Source organism: Indicator indicator, chromosome 24, assembly GCF_027791375.1.
Source record: "Indicator indicator isolate 239-I01 chromosome 24, UM_Iind_1.1, whole genome shotgun sequence".
NCBI lineage: Eukaryota > Metazoa > Chordata > Aves > Piciformes > Indicatoridae > Indicator > Indicator indicator.
In genome coordinates, this window is record NC_072033.1 from 5,783,662 (window position 1) to 5,795,991 (window position 12,330).

General features: G+C 48.5%; 1 protein-coding gene across 1 annotated transcript; it reads left to right on the plus strand.

The window, feature by feature from the left end:
* Window positions 1-1,344: 1,344 nt before the first annotated feature.
* Window positions 1,345-4,761, plus strand: MANBAL (mannosidase beta like). Its single transcript, XM_054391979.1, has 2 exons — window positions 1,345-1,494; window positions 4,207-4,761. Exons 1-2 carry the CDS (start codon window positions 1,345-1,347, stop codon window positions 4,312-4,314), a joined length of 258 nt encoding a protein of 85 aa, XP_054247954.1. The 3' UTR covers window positions 4,315-4,761.
* Window positions 4,762-12,330: the final 7,569 nt, after the last annotated feature.

The following is a 12,330-nucleotide window of genomic DNA, read 5'->3' on the forward strand; positions in this document are numbered from 1 at the left end:
CCTGGTCTTATCTCCTTATTCAGAGGCAGGATTATATCTACTCAGACCCCATCCCAGCTGATCTGCTCTTTTGAATCACCAGTAAAGGGATTCCACTGTCTGTATTCCAGTGGCTGGCAGTTCCTGCAGTTGGGATTTTTTTTTTCCTGTAATCTAAAATAGAAACTTAATATCCCTTACTTCAGCTGAATTAAACCAAAATAATTACTTCTTGTAATTTATACACCACTCCTCTTAGCCTGACCCCAAATGACATTTACCCCTTGCGCAAGCGCATTGAGCTGTTGATTGATTCTCACATTTATCAGCTAGAACCTTACTCAGATTATACTCTTTAAGTTTACCAACTTTCTGAACTAGGTCACATCTGCAGATGGCAGAAATCTCCTCCTATTCTGAAAAACACAGAGCCTGCAGATTGATGCCGTTCAGTGAAACATGCATGCAGCAGAGTCTCACAGCCAAGCTTTAGTAACACAGAGAACTGCAGGCAGCAGTGTGTAAATGCTGATTCAATAAGTACAGCCCAGGAGCATCCAGGTCAGGCAAACCCAAGTCAGGCAGTAATCACAGCCAGCTCTGATGGCATCTCACACTAATTGAATTTCCCTTTTGGGACTTTCTGTGGCCTACTGCAGCAGCTGTGGCAGGAGAGTTCTCTGTTGTTGTAGAAAGCCATTAGTCATTCAGGGAATGAATTGACAACTCCATTAGCAAAAGATAAAAAGGAAGGAAGGAGGGATGGTCTTGTGGCTCAGAAACTAGCATGGGACCAGGTGATCACTGCTTAACCCTGCCACAGACTACCTGCCTGACTGTCACAAGGTGCCTGGGGCTTAGTGTAAGCAGCCACTAAAGCCATGCTGAACTTCAGACACATAGCTCACTCGTGTCTTCAGCAGATGTGATTCATGTAAGCAGTGGTTAGTTCTGTGCAGGGCTGTGGTCACCTATGCAGTGTGAAAATGAGTGACAGCCACCTTGCATGCCTGACTGAGAGAAGGATGTTCTTGCTTATGAAGCTTTTTCCTCATTGTTTCACAAATATTCATATTTTGTTTGTCTCTCCCCACCCACACATGGACTGATACCAGCATGAGGACTGTTTCTGTAGGCAAGTGGTCAAAGACCAGCACCCAAATGAATGCTGCTTTCATTTCCCTCTTTTGTAACTGGGTCTCTAGATCAAGGGGATCTTCAGAACACCTGCAAGAGATGTTCTGTCAGATTTTTTGTAATGGAAAATAATAAGCAGAGATCATGAGGCAAATAACTGCTCTTTCTTTCCCCCTCCTGTAGTAACCATTCTTAAGAGCATTAGAGGAGAAGAAGGCTGTGCTCACGATGGCTGCTGAGTTGGATTTCTCCCCACCTGAGATCCCTGAGCCCACATTCATGGAGAATGTGCTGCGCTATGGACTCTTCTTTGGAGCCATCTTCCAGCTGATCTGTGTGCTTGCCATCATCCTGCCTGTCTCCAAGTCCCAAAAGGCAGTAAGCAGACACTGATAGAGATGGGCAGAGTCGGGGAAAATAGGAGGGGAGGGGACTTTGAGTAGCTAATGGAGTCACAGTGGTCTGCCCCTGTTTATTGATGACAGCTTCATGGTTCACTCTCTTTCCTTCCTTTTTGCTTTCTCACCTCCAGCTTTTGTCTTGCAATTTACTCCTAGATGAGAATGTCAGGAACAAAAACCTGAGCCAGGGTCTCTCTGAATATCAGTGAAAACAGTGACCTGTAGCACTGGCAAGGTGTGCTACGTGTAGGTGCTGTTCCTGACTGCACCCTGGAAGGCTTTAGTCCCAGCCTCATGTTGTCATCTGCTGCTGATTTGCTTCATTGATTGGCAGGGAGGGTGTCCCCTTTGCAGGGCCTGCCTTTCAGGAAGTGACTTGGGGCTCTAGTCTGTGTGTGATTTTTGTAAACAAGCTACAGGTAAAATTTCTGCAATATTCCAATGCGAGGAAGGCAGTTCTCAGTACTGACACCCAGGGCCAGCAAGAGGAACATCTTTTGATGCCATTAGTACAGGAGAAGGTTAAAGTGAAAGGTTAAGGTGAGCTACAGGGCTCCCAGGTCCTCTCAGCTGGGCCACAGTGGGATGGGCTGCCCCTGCCTGGCTTTTCTGTTGAGAGAGCTCCACATGCTTGGTGTACTGCCTGTGGAGCTGGGGACACAGCACTGAAGTCAGTGCTGTGACTTCAGTGATCAGGCTGCAGGTTTGATACAGATTTTCCTTGAATCATAGATGGTTTGGGTTGAAAGGGACCTCTAAAGCTCACGTAGTCCAGCCCCCCCTGTAGTCACATCTTCAACTAGAGCAGGTTGCTCAGAGCCCCAGCCACCCTGACCTGGAATGTTTCCAGGGATGGGACACCTCCCACCTCTGTGTGGTGGTGTACTTTCAGTAACAGCTCAGCAGAGGAAGCTTTCAGGGTTCAGGCTATCTTTATTGCCATGGTTGCTCCCTCTTGTGCAGGGGGAACATGGGAATTTTCAGCCTCTCTGGGGAATGCCTGGGGGTGAGGTACAGTGCAAGGGGTACAGATCATGACCAGTCTCCTTCACCTCTGACTGCTGGCGTGATGGGAAGTTGCTGGGCTAGTGATGCTGCCCCAGTGTGGGTGCCTGCTCCCTCCTGCTAGGCATGCTGCAGGAGCTGTGATTCCCAGCAGGCAGATGAAGCAGGTGGCTGCTGTCACCATGCAGTTGCATTGCAAGTCCTGCACTGGTGCAACCACCAGCACCCATCTGTCAGAGTTTGTGGTTTCCCCTGATAAATTATTGAGAAGCACTGAGTAGCCTGATTCCTGAAAGCTGGAAAGAGTGAGAGCTTTATTTTGAAGTGGGAAACTGAAGACCAGGTCCCCAGTTAAACCAATAAATCTGGAGGACCTGTTACTGTTTAAGTTTGCCAGCATGCTTTGATCTTTGCCTGCTTTACTCCTTATTTTCTCCACATGTTTACTGTCCTCTTAATTTGCTGGCAATTGACAAGACAGTAAACACCAAAGGCTGCCCCTCCAGGTCTTGGGAATGATGCTTGAGGCTGGGTAGGATATTAGGGAGCTTCTCTGTCTTGGAAGCTTCAGGCTTTGAAGTCTACCTTGGTTTGGACATTAGAAGGCAGCAGTGTTCCCTTTAGAGCAGCAGCACTCTGCATCCCCGAGTCATAACTGTGTGTTGCTCCATTTCTCCAGAGCCTGCCAGCTCCCCATGTGCCGATTACAGCCCTTGGAAAGGCAGCCAAGCCTCCTTCCTTGGAAAGCCACACAGATGCGAGCTGTAATAGCCCAGGAACTGCAGAGGGGTTTGAACCAAGCTCCTTGATTAAAAGGATACTGTCAGATGCTCGCCTCCCCCTCCATTATCTGGAGCACTGCCTTGGAAGCCTGGAACCAGCACGTCTTGCTCAGCCATCTTCTGTCTGTCCTTTTCCAGTTGGCACGCTCCAACTGATGGAACCCAAGATGCTAAAGCAATATTTATACTCAGATGCATTTAATGAAAGGAGGCAATCTGCGTGTGTGTGCTTCCTCCGAGGAGACTGGCACTGTTCCCCTGTGTTTCCACAGGATAACTAGGCTGTATTTCCCAGGGCTGAAATGCTATCTGTCATCTCCCCTGAAGGAAAGAGGCAGCACATCTAAGCAGTCCTTGTCAGTCCAGGTGAAGAAAGCTTTGCCTGCAATTCCCTCCCTGGATTTTGGGCTTGCTTTAGAGGCTCTGAATTTTCCATTCTTACTACTGTTCAGGGGGGGTATATTTTTTTTCTCTTGCACATGACCGTGATTAACATTTGGCAGCAATAGCTCTGGAGTGTTTCCATGCACACTGGTGATTGTGTGGTGTCTTTTCTGTTTCCTGATTTGAATAGTTTTCACTTAGTGTTGATTTTCTTCTTGCCTTTAAAGTTGGTTTTGTTTTTCTTCTCCAAGACCTGTTTTAGGCACTGAAGCTTTTAACAGCTTCTCTGGTAACAAGCTGTTTCTGTGCATAAACTCACACTCCTCATAAAGCACATGCAGAAGGAGCAGAGATGGTTCTGCTGGAGTCTCATTAGATGGGGATTTAGTTTGATGTAGATGTGTTCCAACAGAGACACCCAGCACTTGCTTCCTTTGGCTTGTACTCAGATTCCCAAAGTGAGCTGTCAGCAAACGGTAACAGAAAAGTAACTGACTGTTTTTAATTGATTCTTGTAGGACTCAGACACTTCTGAGCCCAAGAATTCAGAGACAGTGAAGAAACCGAAGGCAACTGCTCCACAGACAAGCAAAAAACCCAAGAAGGAGACCAAAAAGAAACGATAAAGACGTGACCAATGGGCCTCAAAGACAAAACTATCACCTCCAATCATGCTTCCTTGAAGATGACATCAAAGGCAACTGACTATGTAAATGGTTTTCTGACATTGTCATGCTTTACCTTTCGGGGACAAAAAACAAGGAACTTGTAAGAGTGGAAGGGGTGAGGTTCTGCCATAGATTTCTTACAAGCAAAGAGGACTTTGCATGTCCAGGACTTCTCTGACATCATTAACGTGTTGGTCACCGTTGAAGTGGCTTCCATCATCTCTGATTGGGTGTAGAGGGCTGTTGTCCTAGCTCCTCCACACTGGCTAGGATGTGTAGTGAAGTCCTAGGGGAAGGTGGAGCATGGGTCTGCTGCTTTGGATTCCGGTTTGCGTTGTATTTTTTGAAGGCAGAGGGATCAAATGGATCAAGGAGACCACACTACACAGCTTTGTATTCATCTCTCTTGTCATCTACTCTGAAATACAGAGCTGCATTTTATGGCTTCATAATCATGTCTTTGTCATGTTCTTTAGTTCTGTAGGTAATAACTCAGCAGCTCCCAGACTGCTCTAGATGAAAGTTTCCATTTCCCCAGCATCACTACCTCTTCCTTATTCCCCACCCCTGCGCTTTCCCTTTCTGTTCCCATCCTTGAGAGCAGGATTTCAGGGAGCTGAGGTTGTGGGGGGGACTTCAGAGACCACAAGAATTTGATTCTGGAAGGTGCAGACTTCAATGCCAGTGCTAATGAGGGTTCTTGGAAGCTTGGGAAGACCAGGTACTGCCTGTTGGAGGAAAACTGCTCTGAGGCAGGAGTCTCGGAGAGCTGCACTGGTCATGTACCAGACAACACTGCCTGTCCTGTCCATGCACTCCCTGTCGCCCAGCCACATGCTCCATTCCAACACAGCTGGGTGGATACATTTGCAAACTCCCTCCCAGCCTGACCTGCTGCAGTCTGCTGTGTCTCCTCTTCCTGGAGTTAAATGTGATCCTAGCCTGAGGGATGTGGTGTTTTGAGATCCCAGGGGTGGCAGGCTGGCTGTGTAGCGTGAGTGTGTGGCAAGAGACATAGACACTGGCTCTCCAAGCCCAGGGACAAGCTAGTATTAGATTTAAATATGGCTAGACAGGACTGGGAAGAGATAGGTGGTGACATAGCCACAGAGAGCTCAAGCTTCCTGATGCCAGCTCACATCTTGGTTTGTTTGATCAGGAGTGAGTCAGTGGGAGGAGAACCTGCTCTTGGAGGCGCACCCAGGGTTCAGAGCAGCTTTGAAGGATGGGGTTCTCTCTGGCAGGGCTGCAAGTCTCCCATCCTTTTTGCATGCACAGACTCCTGCCCTCAATTCAGAAGTGCCTCCCAAGCCCAGATGCTGCAGATGTGTTGTGCTGTGTGTTCCCTGACAGGAGTTGAGCAGTGCATTGGTGAACCATTGGCGCTGAGAACAGCCACGTTCTCTGCTTGCTCCTGCTTCTGGTGGCTGAGACAGATGGATAATGGTACTGGTTTGGTTCTAACCTCTCACTGCTTCCCTACTCCAGGCTCATTGCTTCTCTTAACCAGAATGATGACACCAAATTGTGCAGCTTAAAACCCTCCTCAAAGTTCTGCTTTAAATTCAGCATTTCCTTTTTCTTCTTTTTCACTGAGCTGCACAAAGGCAGTACAAGGAGGACAGAACAAAGCATGGGAGATACAAACATTCTAAAGTTGCTTTGAGTTCTCGGTACAAAGAAACATTGGAAACGTTTCCCACGTGAATAACAAAGAGCAATTCTGTGCTGTGTTTCCATGACAGAGCTGTGTCCCTGTTTGTGATCTGCAGGGGAAAGCAAAGCATTGCCACTGCCCTGGCTAGGTACTGCAGATCACTGGTGCCATTTTAATGTGGGGATGGTGGTGGCTGTATCTGTCAACTCTGGCCTCCTGCAGGTTGCCTAAAGGGTGGGTTTAATGCTTTAATGAAATTGAGAGAGTAGCACACAAATTACCCAAAATGAAGAAGCCCTTCTCCAGCCAAGAACCAGTTGGTGATGAGCAGTGTATGGCTGTTACCTGAAACAGCAAGCTACTACATCAACATCTGCATCTGGCTGCTTGCAGGCTGGCTTACTCATTGGTAAGCAGAAATCATGGATATTGGGGTTTGGTTTTGTTGAAGGGAAGAGGAATTAAAATAAATTTCCTAGGCTTTAGACCTATGCTCTTGTTAGCTGAACTCACAGTATGGTCTTAGAGGCTGCCATTATCTCATGTATTTTAATTGCTTTTGAAACGTGTCATAAATGCAATCAGAAACTCTTTGTTTGAAAAGAAATCTCTTTATAAAGTTGTGCTGCTTCTCTTTGTGTGGAAGCTGCCAGAGCTCTCAGGCTACAGGAACACAGGGGCATAAATAACCTATTCATAAAAATGATCCATTAAGGGAAAGCCTTTCAGATTCTTTAATCTGGGAGAAATTGGTTAGTTAATGCTGTCAGGCATGTATGCATCTGCATCTGTGTTTGACTTGGAAGGGGCAAACACTCATCCAGTGCAGCTTCACCTTTCTGGAAGGGAGAGTAAGTGAATGTGCTTGCCAAGAGAGGTTTTGGCTCCGAGGGCCCCCCCAAAGGTGGCAGTGATCGAGGCATCATTGGCTGTTAATACAGGCAGGGGATTAGGTGGGGATTCAGCAAGCGGGTGACAGGGATTTTCAGCAGCCCCTTGGTGTGATTGCAGCTCAGGTTTACATGGCTGGAGTGTGGAGCTGCCTGGTGGCTCCTCTTGGCTGTGGTGAGACTGGTGTGGTAGCAAAGCTCGGACAAGCGTCTCTTGGTTGTCTCTCCAGAGAACCAAACCGAGGGAAGGACTGATGTGGTGACTCCTTTAATTGCCAAGCACTTCTCTCCGGGCTGTTTTGTAATTAACATCCCAAAGGGAGCTGGAGACCTTGTTGAGTCACTCTTATTGAAGGGGAGGTTTTCAAAGCTCTGCCTCTAGACACCAGCCAGCCAGCAGCACCTTGGTGAACATCACCGTGCTCTGCCACCCAAAGCACAGGAACTGGGCTCAGAGCTGGGTTTCCTCTGCTGATATTTGCCGTGGAGTTCCTTTCCCTCAAGTGGCCAAGTCTCAGCTCTGAAGAAACACAGCTGGGAGTTGAGAATTCCTTGCTTCGTTTTTGATGGTGTTCAAGCAGCTCTTCCTCTGTGGTGACACTCATGCAGAGAGCTGTCCCACCACCATCCCCTTGAGCTGTCCCATGCTTACAATGCATCCTTGTGCTCCTCCAGTGCAGCAGCACAATCCCTTGAGACAGGCTAATAAGTAACTCGTGATTGGAGTTCCAGTTCACATAGTTCAATTAAATCCCTGTTAATCTTGTTCAGACCTAATTTACTTTCATTCTCATACACATGTTTTTCCCTGCTTCAGAGAGATCCTGGAGAGCTTCCCTACTGATAGGAAGGGAAGAGCCTGAGGCCATCTTTGAAGAGGACTGATGTTTGCAGAGCAGCCTCCTTGGCAAGTCCATAAGCTAAGTTCATTTCCCAGCACATCATGAAGAATGTGAAAATATTGCTTCAGTGCCTGGATTTCAGGGAGGGTCAAGGCTAGACATGATGAGGCTTGAGGAGGAAGTCAGGAAGCTGTAGGAGGAGGGGGCCTGCTCAGCATCTCTTTCCCAGGACACTGCCGAACTGTTCCCCTGGGTGCTGGACCTCTGTCTTGGGAGTCTCTCTTACACACTGAGACTTCCTTCAGGCAGAAGTAATTCACAGCCTGTGGCCTGCAGGCATCGAGATGACTGTATTGATTTACTTGTTTGTTTATTAATCTCATGAGGCATCAGAGACTGACTGCAGCAAGCAAATGGGATGATGAATGGAGAGTGCTGGAGTCTAGAGCATGGTGCTTGTTTGGTGAGGAGGTTGGTTGCCAGCTTTGGTTCTGGGGAGGGATCTGACCCACCTCCTCTTCCTCATCCAACCAGAAGGAGTGATTTGGTTGGGGAGCTTTCCCTTTCTCTCTGCAAGAGACACATGGGCTGTAATCAGTGTTTGCTTTTCTTCTTAAATTAGCAGTTACTGCAGGTCCAAGGTCCTGCTCTTCACCTCTGGTAGTTTATGGCTTTTGAGTGGTTTGTTTGGGAGGTGCTTTTTGGCTTTTGGTAGCCAGGCCAGTGTGCAGTAGCTGGTCTGAATGTCTCTTGCTTGGGGCTGGCAATTGAGCACAATGAATTTGGCTTCTTGCCTCTCCCTTGAAATTCAGCTGATTTTCCTGTTTCATGTTTGATTCTTCACAATTTGTGTTTTTTTCTGTCACTGTAATTCACCTCCATGCCCTCCTTACTGTTTCCAACCCATAGGCTCGTGGCCATTGGGTTCTTCTGTCCTTGCAGCCAAATCTTACCTTCCAGTGACAGACAGTGGGTATCACCTGCTGTTACAAGGACTGAAACAAAGGAATAACACATGGAGAAATATCCAGGGTGAGAGAAGGGTGTCCCCTTGCAATCAGCTCATCAGAATTTCTCTTCCCTGATAGCGCTTTCAAGCAGCAGGTGTAAGTTCTGGGGAGGGACAGGTCTCTGCCTGGGTGGCCTCAGTATACCTGTGAAGCCCATCAGCTGCCCCTGAGCCAAAAGGAGTTCAGATACAGATGTTACACTTCCCAGCTCCTGCAACGTGAGTGCTACAGTGCTGTGCAAGCTCCATGCTGCCCATTCCAATCCTGCTGCTCTCCAGTACACTCAGATTTTTCTTGTGCAATCCCCAACCTCTTGCAGTGCTCACTTCCCTCCTCCCAGCTTCCCTGACTTCATTTACTGCCTGCAGGCCCCAGTGTGGCTTTGCTACTCCTCACACCCTGAGTTGCTGGAGGCATGAGCAGCCACACATCAGGAAACTGCAGTCCCAACGAGGTCCACAGCAACACAGAGCAAGTGGTTGGAGCAGAGTCTGACAGGTTCCTTCATGGCTCCAGTCCAGCCTTTTTGGCTGGTAGGTACAAGGTAAAGCTGCTTTGGATCACATCTTTGCTTTTAAGAACGTCTGCTGCCTGGCTGATGTTTCTTGTTGCACTTGAGCTCAGCTCCCAAACGGGGATGCTGTGGGCATTAGGGGTTGAAGGCCTCTCACTTCTTCCTGTCTTCGGTTCTGGACATGGAGCTGTGTCCCTAGTACCACACAGTCCTATTTACATACTAAGTGCAGTGTTTGTGAAACCTGCACACTAGACCATCCCCTTGTTTCTTGCCAGAAGGCTGTCCAAGCTTCTGAGGTGCCGCCCCAGTTAGAGTCAAGTTCAGCCTGTCTCAGTTCATGGCCTGGGGCCATCAAAGACATCAGTGCTGCCCTGAGACCTCTCCTGCTTTGCCCAAGCTGAGGCTACAGCTGAGGTGTCTCCAGCTCCAAGGCTGGTTCCTATTGCCTTCCCTTTGGCCACTGCTTCTGCAAAGGCCATCCCAAACTCAAAAATTCACCTTGCTGAAAGCCAAAGCCTAGAGTAAGACAGGCACTAGTGGGCTCTCCCAGGGCAAAGGCTCTCCCTAAGGGAACAGCTCCAGAAACTTCCTGCTGCAGTTTGTGCCTCCGCTCTAGCAGCACAGGCAGAAGCCAAGCTGGAGGCATGCTGCTGGCATGGAGCTCATGAGGTCTTGTCCCTCTGGCTCCCTGAGGGCAACTCTTGCACATCGACACATGCTGGGTGGGCTCACACTGGAGTTGGAACAGCTGGACCACAATAGTCATGAGAAGAGGTGGAGTGACAGTGGTTCCTACAGAGTGGCTACTTGTGATGCTAAGGCAGCTCCTTTGGGTGGCCAAAGCAGATGTCCCCAAGTGTCAAGCCTCTGTAGTGAAGGAAATCTCAGAAGGAGCAGTTTTTGAGCAAGGGGGAGAAGGTGCAACCACTTCTGCTCCCTACCTCCCCCCTTACTAAGCTCACTTTAAACTGGGCATGGATCCAAGCATCATATGGTTTCAATTTTTCAGATTCAGACTTTGGCCTCCCTAGCCCATCCCTCACTTGAAGGACCAAGAGTGGATGATTAAAGGGAAACACCCTTGTGTCTGCTCTGGTCCTGCCTGGTGCAGACTGTGGCCATTTGCAGGCCAGTGAGCAGTGGGGTACTGGCCAGGAGACTGCCTGGGCTCCTCTGCTACCACAGCCCCCTGGGCAGGATCACCTGGATATGACCACCAGAGCTTTGTGCTGCCCAGCCATCCCTCCACTGCTGTTAGCCAGAACAAGGGTTATAAATCCCACCTAGACATGTTTCTGTAGGCTTTTCTCAGCTGCTCTTTTCTACTGGTACAAAAACTGGACAAGAAAACAAAGTTTCACTGCTGGGAAACTTTATGCCTGTGGCTTTTTAGCTGAGCTGTGGCAAGAAGCAGAAAGTGTCAGATTTTTCCCAAATGAGCTACTCCAAGATACCTAACTGGGGTTGTATCAATGTGCTATGTTTTACCAGTCAGAAACCTGATGGGGAATGTTGTGCCTCTGTTGAACATGCAGATCATTCCCCCCCACAGCTGCTGAACTTGGTGCCTCCTTATCAAATATTTGCACATCACCCAGTCAGTCGTTTCCCCGTGGTCCTTTTCCCCAGGGAATTTTGCAGTGACACTTCCTGGCTGGGGCCTCCTCAGTGCTGGGGTTAAGGGTTCCCTTTGCAGGGCAGATTGTCACCATGCTAAGGGACACAAGTCCTGAGCCCTCCTGATGACTTCTGTTCAGCTGTCTCATCTTATCCTACAATCCGTGGGATGCTGGCATTTGCTGCTCGACTCCTGCAGCTCAGTGTGGGAGAGAATGGCCAGAATGAGCAGTTCCACCATGAAATATTGCCAAATGGCTCATGCTGCAGGAGTTCTTCTGGTCAATCCCCCTCAGTAAATCAGCTCATAACTGCAGCTTCCCTGACGGGGCTGCTGGTGCTGAGCATTTGCCATCACGCGCTTGCTGTGTGCAGGGCTGTGAAGCTCAATGATCGTAAAATCTCAGAGCTGTGGCTGCTGCTGTGTCTGTCCAGCATCTCAAACACAACCATTGCACTATTAATAGTAAATAATTCGTGCAAACAAATCTGGGATTTGCAGTGAGCAAAATGCAGCTAGCCTGAGGAAAGGAACCCATCAGACAGAACTCATTCATGCTTGCCAAGGGGGTGCTTAAAAATAAATCTGGCTGCAGATGAATAGATGTGTTGTTGTAAACCCACAGCTACACTGAGGAGGTAGGGGCTGGGATCAATTACTGGGCCCCAAAAGCACCCTCCCCTCAGGAAGGTTTCAGGAGCCCTGTGGAGCAGTTTGATCTGCACCCTCAGAGGGCAAGAAGCCATGGACTGACCTGCTCATGAGGTGACAGTGCTCTGCCCATATTCTCCCAACCCTTGTTCTTCTTTTTCCTGATGAAACTTGGGTAAAGGTCAGCAAGAAAGCACAGAAACACCTGAGCACATCTTGATTTCTTGTTAGATTATCATTTCCAGACATGCTGTAAAAACTGAGCCACCAGAAATATGCAGTGCTAATTCTTTTCAGTTTGGAAACAGCTGGGTTTCAGTTTCTGTAACCATCTTCCTCTGCCCAGGGTGGATTTTATCAGTGCTAAAAGTGAAGAGAAAGAGTCATCTTGAGAAAGCAAGTTTTCAGGGAAGAGACCGAAATCCCTAGTTGGATAAGAAAAAATAATTGTGGATCAGACTCTTGGGAGATAAACACTTGGAGTGGGGCAGAAGGGAAAGGAAAGGGGGCTGGGGGCATCCACTGAGGTGTGCTGGGTTGCTGAAGTGTGAATGGTCTGAAATCGCGTTCTTGCCAGCGCTGCATGTTTCATGTCAGAGTCCTGGGAGGCCACATTCCTGAATCCAAGCCCAGAAGATAAGAGCCTGGCTTTAGAGAGTATCTATTTGCCATTTGAAATTTGCCTATTGGCAACTTCGAAGAAGAAGAGCTGATGTGGTGGACTCGGTCTGGTGTGTTAAGAGGCACAGTGCCTTTGCTGTTGCCTTCCAGCCACAGCCCAGCACCACC

Coding starts and splice junctions, on each gene's coding strand:
- MANBAL (XM_054391979.1), top strand. CDS start 1,345: ATGGCTGCTGAGTTGGATTTCTCCCCACCTGAGATCCCTGAGCCCACA. Junction 1,495..4,206: donor TCTCCAAGTCCCAAAAGGCA/GTAAGCAGACAC, acceptor TGATTCTTGTAG/GACTCAGACACTTCTGAGCC.